This window comes from Hirundo rustica, chromosome 27 (assembly GCF_015227805.2).
Source record: "Hirundo rustica isolate bHirRus1 chromosome 27, bHirRus1.pri.v3, whole genome shotgun sequence".
Taxonomy (NCBI): Eukaryota; Metazoa; Chordata; class Aves; order Passeriformes; family Hirundinidae; genus Hirundo; species Hirundo rustica.
Genome location: NC_053476.1, coordinates 4,477,460 through 4,495,353, shown reverse-complemented (window position 1 = coordinate 4,495,353; position 17,894 = coordinate 4,477,460). Strand labels below are relative to the sequence as shown.

Genomic DNA, 17,894 nt, shown 5'->3' with positions numbered 1-17,894 from the left:
GCCCAGGCTGAGGCTGTTCCCTCTCCTCCTGTCCCTGTTCCCTGGGAGCAGAGCCCGACCCCCCGGCTGTCCCCTCCTGTCAGGAGTTGTGCAGAGCCACAAGGTTCCTCCTGATCCCCCTTTTCTCCAGGATCAGCCCCTTTCCCAGCTCCCTCAGCCGCTCTTGGGGCTCCAGACATATCCCAGCTCCATTCTGTTCTCTGGACACCCTCCAGCCCCTCAGTATCTTTTTAGAGTGAGGGTACCAGACTTGGACACAGCACTTGAGGTGTGGCCTCACCAGTGCCTGGCACAGGGGGACAATCCCTGCCCTGGTCCTGCTGACCGCACCTTTAGACAACCCAGCTGCCACTGGCCTTGTTGCCCACCTGGGCTCACGTTCACTGCCTGTCAACCAGCACCTCCAGCTCTTTTCCACTGGGCCTCTTTCCTGCTGCGCGGCTGCATGTGGACAAAGCGCAGCACAAAGCCGCCGCCTCATAGCCCCTCTGAGGGGCCCAACATGGCGCCGCCTCCTTCCCCGCCGTTCGCGGGAGCGCCGGCGGTGACGTCACATGCGCGCGCCCGCGCGTAAGGTGTCGGCGCGCTGACGTCACGCGCAGCGTCTCCCGCCGGTGAGCGGCGGCCGCAGCCTGAGGGGTCCGTGAGGGGCCCGTGAGGGGCCGGGGGGGCGGAGTGGAGCGGGGGCATCGCGGGAGGACCCCGCACGGGTGAGGGGCCCCGAGGGTGTCGGTGCTTTGCAGGGGCTCCGGGCAGCTCTTGCCGGAGTTACCGCTGTCCTGGGGCTGTCCTGGGACTGCCGGGCCCGGGGGGAGTTTGGGGGTGTCGGTGATTTGTGGGGGTACCGAGCGGTGCTTACCGGGGTTACCGCTCTCCCGGGGCCCTCCCCGGGGCTGCCGGGCCGCGGGTAGGTGAGAGCCTCGGGGGTGAGGGCGGTGAGCGGTGCTCGCTGAGGGGGTGACGCGCCCCTCTGCCCGCAGGTGTCGCCGCCCTTTCTTGCTGCGTGTGTCCCACAGCGGCGGATCCATGTCTTTCCTTGTAAGTAAACCCGAGCGCATTAGGGTGAGTGTTGAAGACCTTCCAGCTTCCCTCGTGTCTCGGTAGAACGAGCCTTGCGCTTGTGCAGAGTGGCCGGGCCTGGAAAGCACCGTAAGGGCGCAGGAAAAGTGATTATAGGGTTGAGTACAGGACATGGGTCGGTATGCAACCAGCGCTGGTTAAAAACCCTGCACTAAAGCCTTTATTACTCACACGCTTTTATCTCCTTGGGGTGCGGTGCAGGGAGGCTGTAATGGGCTTTGCAGTGAAGAAAAAGGGCCATAATACTGATTATTTTCAGTCGTTCTTTAAGAAGCAGCCTCCTCTCCTGTATCACAATTTATGAGGATATTTTTTTCCTTCACTTTGCTCGCAAAGCTAAACACAACAGCTTTGTTTGATTCTGTTTCTTCTAAATGAGGAAGTTTCTTGCAGCAGAACCATTTCTAATGCTTTTGAATGTTATTCTTGCATCCAAGTTTTGAGTCATCATCACCTAAAGACTCATTGGTGCTTTCTAGGGCCGGCCTCCCATGCACTGTGCAGTGTTAGCTGTTTATTAAATTATTTTGCTAAGTAGCAAAGTCTACTGTGGGAGTGTTTGTGACTGATGATTTAACTTAGTGATCAACACTCTGCAAGCTTAAAATCTATTCTGTTGTGCCCTGTGTGTGTATATATATGTATATTATTTGAACTGCAGTATTAGTGGTAGAAACTCCTCTGCACAACCTAATGCTTGCTGTGAATTCTGGAAGAGAACAACAGCTTTAGGATATTTATGTTCTCCTTTTGCATTCAATCAATAGCTATATAACCAAAATATTTTAATTCTCAGAGGTACCACGTTTTTGTAAATATTGAAAGCATTTATTTCAAACCTGTTACTCCACAAAACCCAGCTTTTATTTGGCTGTATGAGGGAGTTGGGGTATGCTGGTTATTTTTGCTTTATGTGCATGTATAAAAGCTTGCTTGAATGATTTAAAATTCTATTAACCTTTGTGGTTGCTGGGTGCATGTTACTGGCACAAAAAAGGGAATATCCTTGTCCAAGGTAAGGATGTCCCTGGTGATGCAGCAAATCAATTTCAGGCCACAGTAGAATTGTTGAAGTTTGGGTTTTTTTTTTTTCTTGTGGGGAAGGGGAAAAGAAACTTTTCTTTCGATGGATTAACTGATTATGTGGAGAATTTTTATTTCTTTCAGCGGTGGGTGTCTGAGAAGTTCATTGTTGAGGGGTTAAGAGAGTTCGAGCTGTTTGGAGGTAAGTTTTCCTCTTGGTAAATGTCATGGCTAGAAATGTTTTATTTTAGCTGTAAAGCTTGGTAATTTGGGAATAAAGATATATCTTATCACTAAAAGAGATGATTAAATCTCATTGTAAATCCAGGTATTCAAGCTGGCCAAGCCCAGAAATTTATTGTGGGAGTGTCCAAGATCTAGAAGTAATTTGGAAATTGTTTCCATGTTGATAACAGCACTAAATTAGTTCTGTATTGCTTAGCATAACCACTTTTTTTTTTTTTTTTGTATGCAAAAGGTGGATTTGGGGAGGTTAATTATCATTTTCTGAGTAAAAACGGATTTTGAAACTGCTGATAGCTCCCCAGGAGCAGGAGCTGAAGGGTTTGTGCTCTGCTTCTGCATGACAAAGTTGCCACCTAGGATGCCAAATTCCTGATCAATGACATGGAAAACAGAGCATAGGAAATATGTCTAGATTTTGAGCCTCCAGGTGGAGTAAAGGAATTTTTATTACTTTGAATAATGTTAGATAGTTTCTTCTGTATTTAAGAGTCATCTTTGAATGTGTTTATAATCATAGAATTGTTTGGGTTGGAAGGGACCTTTAAGGATCACCAAGTCCAACCCCCCTGCAATAAGCAGGAGGTTAATATTTAGAGTTATAATAATAAAAACAAAAAATTGTCACCTTACATTTATGTCAAATATACCAACAGTAGCACTATGTGAATCTCTTTGATCCTGAAAATTTACCGCACTAGCGTGCAAATTAGATATCTTTGTAAAAAACAAAACAATCATGTTGTTTGATATCAAAAAGGGTCATCTAGGGTTATTTACTTAGTTTTCCAACTATGTTTTACTGGGTATCTGTTGAACACAACATGGTGAACAATTAATTTCTTTACTCCAGAGCAGCCTCCGGGTGACTCTCGGAGAAAAGTAAGTGACTCGTGCAGGCTGTGGTGCTGTGGTTCATTGCATGGAGATTATTCCCTGTGGAAGTTTGATTTTTTTTCTTTTTATCTTAGTTGTATACCTCATCTCTGTATTTAGCTCTACGAGTGTGGAGACAGGTTTCACCCTGGAGTGGAGATTTTGGTGTGTGGTTTTCAAGCTGTATGGGATAACTTGGAGTTACCTCAAAAATTTAAACCTAATCTCTTGGATTTCAGTTTGTTTGTCATTCTCCTCCCCCAAGCCCCTCATGGGTCTCTTTTTTGAGGTGATTTAGTTCTGATATTTCAGAGAAGGAAGGAAGGAAGAGTTTAGTTTTATGGAACTTCTGAAAAATGTTTGTTCTGCAGGCCCTGATTGCTCACTTCTGGTTCATAATGAGCGTGTAACCCATAAAATAGCACAATTTACAATAGAGTATTTTAATCTAAATGATTCCCCACCTCCCCACACCACAGGTGTGCAGGTGTTACTCTAGTTTAAGCTAATTACAAACACAAATTAAGTGTGATTTGATCATAACCGTGTCAGTTCAAGCTACTTATAGTTGATTTTTCTGTCTGTAAATTACTGGCACAAACAAAGCTCAAAATAGCAGATGTATATGGAATGTTTTGTATGAAACTGAGTAAATTCACACCTTTTTAAAAATTGCTGAGTGTTAGACATGCTTGGCTGGAAGCAAATTGAGATTAGCATCTGTTTTGTCTATGCTGATTCTCATTTTGATCTTTATACATCCAAATAAAAACCTGTTGTTTTCCACCAGGGTTGTGGAGAAAGGCACATAATTTGGGGAGGGGGGTGGGAGGAAAATTTTTGTTGCTTATGCTGAAGTGAGGGAGGGAGTGAGGAGGTGGAGGGGAAGACAGCAGAACAAAACTGATATTCCCTCTTCCTAACTCAGATGAATGTCATTTGGCATATGCAGATCCTTGCAAGCATCACACAACTGATCGTGTTACGGCATTTATGCCAGTAGTTGCCTTTCAAAGATTAATTTCCTTTAACTCTGTCTCCAATTAAACTGGACTCCCAAGCCAAAAGCCAGCTCTAAATGAATGTCATGCCATAAAACCTGTCACATGGGACTTCATTTTGCAGCTGCTTTTGACCATACACCAAAAATTGTCCTGTGTGAAACCACTGAGGAGCTTTTTTGCAGTATCTCATGAACGACATTTCAGTTTAACTTTCTTTTTTTAAACTGTTGTATGGTGTTAATAAATTTCCGGTCAAGCTCCTTTTCCATTAACTCTGTTATTGGTCACTGCTAACGTGAGGAGAGGTGAGTGAAGACCTCATACTGGAAGACTTTTCCATAGGGAATTCACAGTATTTTTCCATTACTGCACAGCCACACCATTAACACGATTAAAATGTATTTAATTCTTTGCATCTATTTTGTTGGCTTGTGCTCTATCTGGAGTGGGCTTTAATAAAGCAAACCACTTACGTGTTGCTCAGTGTCTCACCAGCTGTCACCGCTCCATGACTGCTTCCCAGCTTCCTGCTTCCATCTCCTTGGTGGTGCCTTTCTGCTTCCGAGGTTTCTCTCTGCCTGTGTGTCTCATCTTGCTGTTGACAGGACTGTGTGGAATTGCTGGCAGAAGTAATGAATGATACAGTTGAGATCAGAATGGACAGGCTTCTTTAGCAGAAGTTTGAGATCCTGAGTTGAAAATTGCTGCGTGTTCTGAGCCAAGAAACAGCACTGGAGTGTTTGCTAAAAGAAAGGATCTTGGGAATGCTGTTCCCAGGGGTTTTAGCTATGCTGAAATTATACCAGAGCACCAAATATCTTAATTTTTGCCTTTTCCCTTGATGGAAAATACACCTATTTTAAAGGTGGGCAGTGTGCTGTTCAAAGCCGCTTGAAAAGGTGGAACTTGGGAAGTGTGGCTCTAATTTACTCCTGAAGTAGATTCAGGCACCCAGAGGTAATTTACAGCAAGCTCTTGTCTGTGCTCTTTGCACTGCACTTACCCTGGGCTGAGGGTAGAACAGCGAGTTCCTTGGTTTTTAGCTGTCACTGTGGTTTTTTTCATCTTTCGGTGATGGAAATAAAAATCGGAGTCTGCTGTCGTGGTTAGGAAAAGGCACAAACCTTTTCTGCTTCATGTACCATGAGAAAGGTCTGATAAAGGGCATTTGCAGTTGATGAAGAATGAGGTGGAAAAATCACACTGGTGTTCCAAATGCCAGGAGGAGTTAATGTGCCGGAAATTTGAGATAACTAAAGACGGTTTTAAATACCACATAAATTTTAATCCCTGTTAGGACGCTCTCCGTGTGACTTTGGCCATTTGAAGGAGTTGCAAGGTATAAAAGAGCATTGAAGTTCATCATCTGCAAAATCCTGCTGGGGAAGATGTCAGTGCATGTAAATAAGGCAGAAAGCTTTATGTCAGATGGAGTGAGGGAAAGCTGACAGGCTTGGGAATGCTGCTTCCCTGTGTGGTGTGGGGACGCTTTCCCCCCCCCTTTTTATTTATTTTTTTTTTTTTTCCCAGAAGCACTTAGGCTTTGCAGTTTTTGCTTTCATTTGGAGCTTCTCTTTTCATGTGTGTCTGATTTTCTTCATCTCTTGTACCATTCAGCTACGCAGCTTCAGCTGTGGTTGGGCTTATCCCAGGTGAGCAGCTGAAAACCAGGAGCGCTGCCTGTCACGGTGCAGAGAAGGGCCCTGAACAGCTCCCCTTTGGCTCAGGCAACAGGATGGTGGCACAGAAGTTTGTCATTATAAAGGAAAGGCACTTACTGTAAAGCAGAGTTTAGGCTGTCCTGGGGAATAATAATTGGCTTTATCCAATATTCCTGAATAAATTCTTGCTCACAGTGATTAACAGTCTACTCGTTACGTGTTTTGTAACGTAGATGTCTGGATCTTTGAAATGAGGCATCTCCTGAGTTTCAATTGATAAATGACTGTTTAAAATTATTTTGACAGCAATTAAATCCTCTTCTGTATTCCTATTATTTTGAAGTGTATGATCATATGAGGTGCAGATGATTTTTCCAGCAGGTGATCTTTATTTCCGCTGACCTGACTTCAGTTTTTCTCCTCAGACAAATGAGGCGAGCTCCGAGTCGATAGCTTCTTCCCCTAAAAGGGACACCATGAGCAACTTCCTGCCAGACAGCAGCTGCTATGAGTTGCTCACTATCATAGGTAATTCTGGAGGGCTGGAGGATCAGTGTCTGCTTTGTGAAGAAGATAATTTCTGCAGATTTCTTCTCCTTTTCTTGATTGATTGCTTATTTTTTGATATGGGATGTCTGCATCTTTGATTTTAAAATCATTTGAGTAAAAAATGAGATGCCAGTCCTAAAGGTTTTCACTTGAGAGGGGCTGGGGGTGCAGTAGTCAGCAGAAGCAGCCTGAAACCTGTCCTTAATGCTCCTAATCACTGTTTCTGCTTCGGTCCTGAATTTGAAGGACAGGATAATTCTGCTGGCTAGGAGGATCCCTCTCAGTGGGATACCTGCCAAGCAAGGTGGCGTCTGATGGAACAATTAATTACTCTTTTTTACAAGGCTAAAAGTAGTTTCAGTGAGTGAGGGTAAAGATTATTGAAGGGTCAGGGGCTGGAGCAGTTCCTCTCTGCTTTCAAAAGAGTTACTGAAGCTTCAATGCTTTCTCTTTCAGGCAGAGGCTTTGAAGACTTGATGGTTGTGAACCTGGCCAGGTACAAACCCACAGGAGAGTATGTCACAGTCAGAAGAGTGAACTTGGAGGCCTGCACAAATGAAATGGTCACATTCTTGCAGGTAACACCACTCACCACACAAGCTTAGAAGAGGACAGACAGCAAGAGCAGCACCTATCAATACTGCAGTCATGTTCCTGCATTTACTAAATTTAATCAAAAAATCTTTTATTTTAGGGGGAACTTCATGTTTCCAAGCTCTTCAACCACCCTAACATCGTGCCGTACAAAGCGACTTTCATAGCTGACAATGAGCTGTGGGTGGTGACTTCTTTCATGGCCTATGGTGAGTGCCAGAGGGGGTACCTTTTTCTGACCCTCACATTCTGTGAAATGAAACTGAGGAGCTGAAGTGTCCTTGGGGCTTTTGTTCTGACAGGTGGTGTTCCGTTTCTTTCTAGGTTCTGCCAAAGATTTAATCTGTACCCATTTTACGGATGGGATGACTGAACTGGCCATTGCTTACATCCTCCAAGGCGTCTTGAAGGCACTTGACTACATCCACCATATGGGCTACGTACACAGGTATTGAAAAATACACTGGTCATTTTCTTTCTGGTGGAAGTTGTTGGAAATTAGAGTAGAGCAGGAGACATAGAACACGTTAAGTTTTGTATTACTTTGCTGTTGGAGCAAATCAGTTTGATACTCATGGGAAGCGACTGATCTTACTGAGCTGCATGAAAGTTGTGGAGCAAACTTATCCCAAAAACCGCTGTGTATCTAAAATCACAATCCGTAACATTTAGTCCTGCATTTCTCCTCGCCCAGAAACGTTCTTTGGGAACTTGCAAAGGTGATGAATAGAATCCTGTTCATTGATTTTGCCCAGCATCCAAGATGGTTGTTAGGATTCTCAGCTTCCTGGTAGGAAGCTGATCAGGTATCACCCTAGGCATTGAGGGACGCTGACTGTTTTTCCCTTTTTCCCCAGGAGTGTTAAAGCCAGCCATATCCTGATCTCTGTGGATGGCAAGGTGTACCTCTCTGGCCTGCGGAGTAACCTGAGTATGATCAACCACGGGCAGCGACTCAAGGTTGTTCATGACTTCCCCAAATACAGCATCAAAGTGCTGCCTTGGCTCAGTCCTGAGGTTTTGCAGCAGGTGTGTTTAGAAGAGACTGCTTTTGTTTAGTGATGTGTTGTACCTTTGTGAGCTCTTAGGGCAAGTTGAAGGGGTGTAGGGTGGGAGATGAGAGAACCTGCAGAGTTGCTTTCCTGTGATGATTTTTCCTAGTCCTTTTTTCTTTTTATCTTAAAACCAGAGACCCCTAGCAAGGGGAAGGGTACCCCCCTAGCAAGAAAAGAGAAGGGGAGCGGCTAAAGGAAACAGATTAGGGGTGGATGCAGGGCAAGTGAGTAGAATTTGATCCAGTTGACTCAATAGATTAATTGTAGGCACCTCTATGGGTTATCTCATTAACAAAGTGTTACATCAGATGCAAGTTACCCAGGGCAGATGCCATCCCCACAGGCTGGCTGATTTCAGTTACATAAATGTTGCCCTTAACTGTGTGTTTCAACAAACCAAAAAACCCTCACCACAATAAACCACTCTATCTGTGGCTTGTACTGTTCCTGTTCTAATCATCTGGGTTTGTTGATTTGCAGTCAAATCATGGGTGTTGCCCATTCAATCGCATCCAAGTCCCTGAAGCTAATTTTCCTTTTCCTTTTCATGTAGAATCTGCAGGGTTACGATGCAAAATCTGACATTTACAGTGTGGGGATAACGGCCTGCGAGCTGGCAAACGGACACGTCCCATTTAAAGACATGCCTTCTACTCAGGTAAGGTTTGCAAGCTCCTTCCTCGTCCTCCATCTTCCACCTGGAGCTGCTTTCCTGCTCTGGGATGTGGACACAGAAGAGAGTCCTGCCTGCATGAATGGGAAACCTTCACCGTGTGTGATGTTGCTCGTGCCCCTGCTCTTCCAGATGCTCTTGGAGAAGCTGAATGGAACGGTTCCCTGCCTGCTGGACACCACCACGATTCCTGCCGACGAGCTGACCCTGAGGATGTCCCGCTCCAGCGCAAACTACGGCATGGGGGAGAGCGCGGCCACGAGCAACGCGCGCGCGGCCAACGGGGAGCCGGCCCTGCACCCCTACCTCCGCACCTTCTCCACCTACTTCCATAACTTTGTGGAGCAGTGCCTGCAGAGGAACCCCGACTTCAGGTAAAGCCGGGTGGAAGCTGCTCTCCCCACCTGAGCCATCCTAGGGCTGGTTAAACTATGGGAGTTAGCAGATGGTGTTTAGAGTTTCCTTTCCGAAAGTGGTGCTGCACATGGAGAAAATAATTAACTTGTGTTTCTGGCCCCTGTGAGACCGTGTTTACCCAGTTCCTATCACTGCAAATGGCTGCTCTTCCGCCAGCAGAGAGCAATGATGGGGAGTGATCATTTTTCTCTGTAGTGAGGGCAGTGTGTACACAGGACAGAATTTTCGGGGTTGCACCACTGCTCGGGCAGTGTCCTTGGCCAGATGTAGGGGGTGCAAGTATGAAACTTAAAGGTTAGGAGGAGGAGGTTGAACTCCTTACATAAAATACTACATGATTGTAAATGCTGAATAAGCAGTGCTACTGCTGAAAAAAGGGAGATACCCAGTAGCTGAGAAATGTCTTTTCTTATTCCCACTACCTGACTTCAAGCACTGCCTCATTTTCTTGTGTGCTTCCCTCATTTCTACCTCCCTTCCACAGGCCAAGCGCAGGCACTCTGCTCAGTCACCCCTTTTTTAAGCAGGTAAGGAACTAATTTATCTACAGGTAAAGCACAGTGCTTTGCTTTGTCTTGCTGTGAGAGTGGGGATGTTGAGTCGCTGAATTTTTTTTGATTGGGAAGATTCAGTTTTTTGACTGTTTGTAGTGCAGTGTGGTGATCATCACATCCTCTGGGGAGGTGCTTGAGCTGTTCTTGAGGCATCTCTTATCTAAGAGAGGTTTAAATCTGGGAGCCACAACAGCTCTTCCCCTGCAGGCTGCTGAGTTCTGGGGCTCGGCAGTTCTGAGCGGCTCCAAAGGGTGCCCCGTGCATTTCCTCCTGCCTGCTGTTCCTGACTGCAGTGCTGGCTGTGGGGCAGCGCCTGAGCAGCCCCGTGTGCTCATTCTGTCCTTCCTGTGCAGATCAAGCGCCGTGCTTCCGAAGCACTCCCTGAACTCCTGCGCCCTGTCACCCCCATCACCAATTTGGAAGGGACGCTGCCCCAGGATCCCAGTGGCATTTTTGGGTTGGTATCAAATCTGGAGCAGCTGGATGTGGATGACTGGGAATTCTAGAAAAATAGAGACTATGCTGAGGAGGAGCTTTCTGGATATTGTAATTTATTGGTCCTGTTCATAAAAGCTGATGAATGTTACACGCAGAAGAGTTTACAGGTCCTTGGGAAGGAACTTCAACTGCCTGTTTACTTAAGAAGTAGCCTGGATACAAGTGGATGGATGTGAGCTGGGAAAGGATCAACCCAAGGAGCTGTGGAGTGTTCCAGAAGGTGCCCAGAGGCCCCATTCTTCCAGCTGAGCACTGGCAGAGCACTCGAGGGGCTTGACTGAGTCTGTGTAGTTATGGTCTCTATATTTATGTGTTTCTAAAAGTCACTGGCTTCCTCACAGTTGAGGCTGCATGTCCCTGCCCTCTTTGGTTCTTGCTCTTTTAAGAGTGCCTTAGAGTTGAGAGGAGGTGGGCAGCTTTTAGTTTTGGGCATTCTCTTAGAACTAGTCAAGTTCCTGTAATGGTGCTGTCACAGGGCAAGTTTTAATGAGGGGAAAAAGGAATTATATTAGTGGTCACTGCTTTGTGATGCAAAATGGGAGATCAAAGACAAGCTGATGCCATTCCAGGCACTCCTGCTGCACTGGGCATTCCTCTGCAGCACTGGATTCTTCCAGTCTGGAGAGGGCTTTTGAAGACCTCTCACTCAATGCTGAGCACTCTGAACTCCAGGTCAGACGGGGCCTTCCAGCCTCCCCCTCCAGCTTCCTGGGTCACCAGAGCAGTGTGGATGCCTGTACAATGTACCAGCTTTTTTACCCCCTTCCAGCTGAAGTTCGTGTTAGCTGGGCTGGTTTCACAGCACCAAACACTCTCACCTGCCTGTTCTCAGTGACTGACCCTGGCAGCGAGGAAAAGTAAATTGATTTTCATGCTGATCCTCTCTCTCACAACTCCTGTACAGAATTGAACTTTACCCTTTTCATTACCATTGCTGTTCTACCTTCCCTCACTGACTGACAGGTAAAAGCTGCTCCCTGTGATTCCTGACTGTGTGACTCTGCGCTGCTGCTGCGGCAGCTCTCCCCCATTCTGTGGTGTTTGGTTTTTTTGGAGGTATATTTAAAGCTTTTAGTTTGACTTTTTTTCCAAGGACCATGGGTGCTGGAGGTCATCTGCTCTTTACTGAAGCACTGAGAATCCTCGTGTTGGTGCAGTTGATGGAGTAGTGGTGCTGGCAACAGGTCCTTCTTGTGTTTATAAACTGTACTTGAACCCAGAAAGTTTGTTACTCTAGGTTTGGTTGTTTTTTTTTTTTTCCCAAACAAATAAAATATTTCTGAAGTTGTTTTTTAAATCTGCTGTCTGTGCAGGATGATGGAGTGAATTGCAGAGGGGGACAGGCTGGCTGTGCATGCTTGCTTTTACCTCCTTAGTTTCATGCAGCTCACCAATTCATGCTTCAGAAATGTACTTCAGCTAAAGCAACAAGCTGCAAACACCTGCACTCGCTCTTTTCTGGAAGTTTTCAGTAAAATTCTCCCAGTTGCAGGGGTGTTTGTTAAGGTCAGGCTCAGTTCTGCTTCCTCCCTACGATCAGGTTTGGCTTCTGATTCAATCTTACTGTTAGTAAGATGTTGATTTCCTGGCTTGTTATGAAATCTTACCAACAGGGCTGATCCAAGAGGTGTGTAGCCCATTGAAGTTCTATCCCTACCTTGAATTCTAGGAACCAAGACAGGAGGGAACAAATGCCCAGTACCTGCAGTGCTCCAGCTTGCTTTCCCATGAATTAGCATTTTTAGGGTGAAGCATGAACTTAATGCAAGCTCTTATTTCTCATCCCTGCAGCTTGCTCCATGCCCAAAGTTCAGGGGCTTAAATTAACTTTGTTCCAGGCTTACACAGCAGCAGGGAGTGAAACAGCAGCGCCATGGTCAGAAGCAGCAATTACATTACTGAACGTTCACCCTCCTTCCCCAGCTGCCTTTGGGTGTCCTGGGGGTAGCAGATTGCTCACAGCCCTTGAGTCTTTACCTGTCCTGCCCTGTGCCCCCACAGGGCAGCAAAGATGGAGTCCAGCACAGGTGGGCACCGTTCGGTAGCTCCTGGTTGGATACACAAGCCCTGGCTACAGCTCTGGTATTTTTTGTTCTCCTACAAAAGCTTTATTTGGTTATGTACAAAATGTTCTGCTACTGTGGGTCCTCTTCATGGTCTGACTGTTGCTCCTCTTCTTCTTCCCCTTTGTGTTTTTCCAATTTTGCCATGAGCTCTGAAAAACAGGAACAGGGATACTGAGGTTCCAGGTGCAGGGGCTGCCTCACCCCAGAGCCAGGGGTCCTGTGAACACCCAGGACCAGGGCAGCTACCAAAAATCCCCTGCCTACAGAGGCTCAGCTTGGAGCCCTCCCTGTTTGCTGAGTCCACGCTGGAGCTGTGACAGTCATTCCCTCACAAGCTGCTGCCTTTGCTCCCACGGCACAACCCCCTTCCCTCTCCAGTCACTCCCCAGGTTCCTCACTGGGCGAGCACAGATGCTCATGTCGCAACCGTGATTTAGGATTTCCTAACACTAACTGGGCTCTGCTGGCTGCCAGGAACTGTGAACACCAGAAGGTCCAGCAGGAGCTGGTGCCGTTGCTGCTCAGGTGCTCCCACAGGTGCCCGTTACCTTTGGCAGGGTTGAAGACCCCGTTGGTTTGCTTGTCGCAGACGTAGCAGCGCTGGGATTTGCGATAGTGCTGGAGGGCACAGCTCTCACAGAAGTAGTGCCGACACCTGTAGGGAGACACAGAGGTCACTGCAAGTCACCAGACACGATCACCGTGTCCTGGAGTCACAAACTACTGACTGCTGGTCACAGGAACATCGAGGAACCTCCACGATCGAGTCCAACCTTGACCCAGCGCCACCTTGTCACCCAGCCCAGAGCACTGCGTGCCACATCCAGTTGTTCCTTGGACACCTCCAGGGATGGAGACTCCACAGCTCCCTGGGCAGCCCCTTCCACTGCCTGGCAACTCTATGGTTCCCCAAGAGAGATAAAAGTGAGCTGCAGGCACAGCTTCTTCTGCACCCCTGTCCCTGTGGAAGGTGTTTGAGCATTGCTTCACTGATGTGCAGCGACAGCAGAGCCACCAGTGAGCTCCTCCAGACACAGGTGCCAGCAGGACAGCATTCAGAGTGAGGAAGGGCTGTCCTCAGCCCCCTCCTCATCCCTGCCAAGCTCCTGGTTTCCCCACGCTCACATTTCTCTGCTCAGGCAGTGCAGCTGCCATTCAGTGTCCAGGAGGAATGATGGCATCAGAACAAAATCTCCAGGTTAAGGGGGAAAGATGATGCTGCTGATGAGGCAGCATTTGTGGAAATTAAAAAGTGCTAAAAAGTGCTTCCAAGGGGATGCTCCAGATGCAGCTATGAGACTCCCTGGCTCCCAAAGGATTCCCCCACCCACCAGAAAGCCAGGGCAGACAACAAAAGCAGGTTCCACCCACAGCCCGTGGGCTGGGTTTGTCTTTGCCTCCATAGTGAATGAATGACTTGTGAGCTGGATTGACAGCACACACGTGGCTCCTCGTGCCAAACCACCACTTACTTGGTGACCACAGGGTTCTTGAAGGATCCTCTGCAGATGAAGCATTTGAAAGGCATGTCCTCCTCATCGCTGCTCACCTCGTAGTTTTCGTCATCTGCAGAGGAGAAAGTGAACCAGAGTGGAGTGAGAGAGAGGCCAGGCCAGCCCACATGTGGGGCATGAAATAATAAATAAGGGGAGAGCACAGCAGGTGGGATTCAATCTCTGCTGGAAACAATGGAGCTCTGGCATCTGGGTGTTGCTGATGTCATTTACATGTGTAGGACTGTGCTATAATTAGGGCTAATGAACCAGCAGGCCTGTTGCTCATCTCAGGAGAAAATTCTTTTCTACTTCACCCACTCACTGCTATAAAGAGAAACATCCTCCAGCCCCCTCCTGTTTTTCAGACTTTCTTCCAAACCAGCTGCCACCAAGCTCTGGCTCCAACTGAGCTAAGAACAGCCCCCATTTGCACAGCAGCACTCATGAGCTTTGGGCCACAGCTACGTCCAGAGTGACAGATCCCAGACATCCCCAGCTCCACACACAGCAGTGCTCCCCTTCAGAGAGGGAACCTTCCAGGGGGAGCTGTGTGAAAGCAGCAGCTCTGCTCAGCACTGGCAGTGGTCAGTGGCCCGCAGCTGATGCTGCAGCAGAAGTTGCACAGCTCTGAGCAGAGCCCTGGCAGGGCACAGGGGCCGTACCGTTGACGCCGTAGCGACCCTCGTCCAGCTCCCGTTCGATCTGCCAGCCGTGCTTGTAGTCCGAGCGGTCGTGCAGGAATTTGCAGCTGTCTGAGCAACACAAAGAAAGAGGAAATAAGAGACAGGCTGCGAGGGCAGGGTGTTACCAGGACACCTTGTTCCAGGGCAGTCTGAGCTTTGTGCTGCAGGAGAAATCTGATTGCTCCTTCTCCAGGGCAGCACTAAGCTCCTGGAGCAGGTACAGGATCCCTCAGTGCTGACGAGCTGTGAGGATCATCCCCTGTGCACCACAGGGACAGTTCCAGCAGTTATGGGAAGTGGGATAACAGGAAAACCGACCTCTCACATGGTCTCAGTGGACACAACACCTGTAAGGATGTGGGTCACTGGAACATCCCAGGGGTCCCTCCCAGGACTCCTGTAACCACTAATTAGAGGCCCTGGGGTTTCAGAAGGGCCAGCATGAATGACAGCCTTACACAAACAGCTCTGCACAGCTCTGTGACAGCCTCAGCACCCCAAACACGGGGTCACAGCTGGCCTGGACCCCTTTGCACACCTGGTGCCCAGCTGCAGACACGAGGCGCTCGGCACTCACCCCCGAAGCCGCAGAAGCCGGTCTCTTTGTAGTCCTTGCAGATGTCGGGCTGGTAGTCCCAGCGCACCGTGGCCCGCAGGTGCTCCGGAGCACGGATGGGGCCTTTCCTGAAAGGGGCAGAGGGCTCAGCCCGGCTGCAAAGCAGCCCTGGAGCAGGGCCAGAGGCAGACGCCACACCAGCCAGGCAGAAACTGGCAGTGACGGCACAGTTCCAGCCCCGAACGCTGCCTTTGGCATGGTGCCTGAGCCCCAAGCTCATCCCAACCCACCTGACCATTCCTGAAGAGGCATTTCCCATCGACGTGTCCTTGGGCTTCACATACTTCTGGTAGTTGTTAATGCCACGGTAAATTTTATCGTCTTCCTTCCCTCTCAGCTCCTAGGAAAGCAAGAAGAGATGATTAAGGATCAGGAGAGCTTCATGACATGGACGAATTGTCACCACTCTTCCTTCCCACCCTGCCTTCCTTAGCACCACAAAACTCCCCTATTTACAAGGGTTCTCGAACCTTCTAGGGAAGATGAGACTCTAACTCTTCTTGGTGTGCAGAAGGGGATGAGTAAAGCACAGGCTGTCCTGCTGCAGAGCACGAGTTCCTAAGGAGCAAGGCTGACTCACCTCCTGGATTTTCTGGCTGCGCTCGAAGATGGCCTGGGCGTCCTTCTCCTTCTCCGTGTCCAGTTCATACACTGCTGTGGCTCCCATGTCTTCTGGGCCAACAGGTTTCTGAAAAGAAAGGAAAACTTGTGGCGAGAGTGGAGGGAACACCTGGACAAGACAGAGAGCTCCTTGGCTGCCTGAAGAGTTGTCACAGAGCAAGACCTGGACACCCCTGCTTTATCCCTCGGCATTTGCTAGGGAGAATTCACCACAGGCTCCAGCCTAGAGTGTGCAGAGGCCAGAGTGCTAATTCCCCACTGCTCCCAAATTTTAGCCTGCAGACAGGGAACACTTGTTTTACTCCTTCACACTCAGCCCCAGCTCAGCTGGAAGCCCCACTCAGTTCACCCATGTCCAACATTTAAATCACAGGGCCCTCCTGCCCACACACAGGATGTTACTGAGCTTCTGACCCAGCTGGGGGTGGCCAAAATTCAGTTTCAATGCAGTGATCTGATTTAGATCCCTCTTTATTGGACTGAACAGATAACTATTCCTAGCTTTTATCACATCTTTGAGAACAGCTGCACAGAAACCAGAGAATAATTACAGCCAGCCTCAATTAAATACAAATCCAACTTAGGTGCCAAAAGCCTGGGGAGTCCCAAAGCTGTCACCTCCTCCCATCCCTTCCCATTCCCTCCAGGAGGTTGGGCAAACCAAATGCTGCCTCCCTTGGGAGCCAAAGATGGTCTGACACTGAAAACACAAACCCAACAGCTGAGCAAACCTGATCCAACTGCTCCCTCTCCTGAAAAATCTGTGCACTGCTGGGCGAGTCCAGTGGCATCCTGGAGTTTTAACTCCCACCTCTAAGAGGGAAAGGCCAACCTTTGATGGCCTCCCGTGGAGGGAGGGACTATCAGGACAAACCCAGCACAAGGTGCTTGGCTGTTGGAGGGGACAGGGAGGTGCATTAATAAAAAGAATGTCCAATCCCATGTTCAGATTCTGTCTGTGAGGAGTGGGACCCCCAGCCCCACCTGAGCTGACACCCCAGGTCCCCTGCTGCCCGTCCTTACCGCCGACCTGGTGGATTTGTAGGTGACCCCGATGTCCTTGGTGGGATCCTCATCCTCGCTGCTGCTCGGCGCGTACTCCGGCCTCTCCCTCGTGCAGCGCCTGGTCTGGGGTGGGGGGACAGCAGTGACGGGGGAGGAAAAGCTCCAGCACTGTCCTGGCTGAGCCTGGCAGGCCACCGCAGGCACCCGTGGATGGAGCGGGCGCTCCATCGGGGCTCCCTTACCTTCTGGATCATGGGGTTGGGGGTGTCCCGCCGCCGCTCCTTCCGCACCACGGTGCTGCCCTCGTCCCCGCTGCTCTCTGCGGGGAAAGCCCGGCGTGAGGGGCACGGCCCGGGTCCCCTCGGCGGGCTGGGGACGCGCACGGGAGACCCAACAATCGCCGTCCGAACGCTCCCGGAGCTCCGGCAGCCTTGGGGCCGTGACCATTCCCTGGGAACCCTCCAGGGGAAGAACCTTCTAATATCCAACCTAACCCCCCTGTGACACAGCTGCAGGAGTCCTTCCCCCCGTCCCCGTACGCACAGGGGCTGGGGAGAGCAACCGAGCCCCCGGTGTGGGCAGCGCTGGGGGCGGCACCAGGCCCTCCCTCGCCTCCCCACCGCACCGCACCATCCCGCCTCCCCGCGCCTCCCGGGTCCCCACAGCGCTCACCCCTCTCCTGGTCGCTGCCGGGCCGTTTCCGCCGGCCGCTGCCCGCGGCTCGGACCCGCTTCTTGAACACAAAGCTGCAGACGGCGCTCTGGTCCGCCATGGTGCGCCACCGATAGCGCGGCGCGGGCTAGAGCGGCCCCGCGGCGGCCGGCGCGGGCAGCGCCCCCTGCGGGCGCGGAGGGCTCAGCGCCCCGGGCGGGGCCGGGGGTCCCGGGGGTCCGCGGGCCTGTTCCCCGTGCCCGACCCCGATTCCCGATCCTCGCTCCCGCATCTTCGGTTCCGCTCCCTCCCTGCTCCCTCGGGCCTTCCTGCTCCTTCCCGCTCCCCCTGAGCCCGGCCAGGGGGCTGTTTCGCCGTTTCCCCTCCGTCTCCCGCAGGCCCGGAGGGTTTCCAAGGCAACGGGGGGACGCCGCTGGGTCCTGAGACCCCGGCCCCGGGTGGGCACAGGCGGGACCCCCGGCACTGGCCATTGCCCTGCGTAGGCTGAGTGTGGGCAGGCGGGTGTGTA

At 49.9% G+C, this 17,894-nt stretch overlaps 2 protein-coding genes across 7 annotated transcripts; one reads left to right on the top strand and one right to left on the bottom strand.

Moving 5' to 3' along the window:
* The first annotated feature begins 578 nt into the window (after positions 1-578).
* On the top strand, positions 579-11,524 carry STRADA (STE20 related adaptor alpha). 6 transcript variants are annotated; one of them, XM_040087183.1, is made up of 13 exons: positions 579-639; positions 981-1,038; positions 2,248-2,305; positions 3,200-3,228; positions 6,313-6,415; positions 6,893-7,014; positions 7,131-7,239; positions 7,355-7,478; positions 7,888-8,059; positions 8,639-8,743; positions 8,891-9,132; positions 9,660-9,702; positions 10,083-11,524. In XM_040087183.1, exons 2-13 carry the CDS (start codon positions 1,027-1,029, stop codon positions 10,233-10,235), a joined length of 1,272 nt encoding a protein of 423 aa, XP_039943117.1. In that variant the 5' UTR covers positions 579-639; positions 981-1,026; the 3' UTR covers positions 10,236-11,524. The 6 variants fall into 6 exon arrangements, with proteins under 6 accessions (XP_039943117.1, XP_039943116.1, XP_039943120.1 ...); XM_040087182.1 differs by having other exon boundaries at positions 584-639; positions 981-1,062; XM_058423665.1 differs by lacking the exon at positions 579-639 and adding an exon at positions 667-710 and having other exon boundaries at positions 981-1,062.
* On the bottom strand, positions 11,500-17,513 carry LOC120763691 (E3 ubiquitin-protein ligase RNF113A-like). Its single transcript, XM_040087188.2, has 10 exons — positions 17,387-17,513; positions 16,957-17,033; positions 16,733-16,837; positions 15,669-15,776; positions 15,319-15,428; positions 15,050-15,156; positions 14,452-14,541; positions 13,766-13,859; positions 12,842-12,948; positions 11,500-12,442 (listed from the first exon to the last, which is right to left on the bottom strand). Exons 1-10 carry the CDS (start codon positions 17,484-17,486, stop codon positions 12,363-12,365), a joined length of 978 nt encoding a protein of 325 aa, XP_039943122.1. The 5' UTR covers positions 17,487-17,513; the 3' UTR covers positions 11,500-12,362.
* Positions 17,514-17,894: the final 381 nt, after the last annotated feature.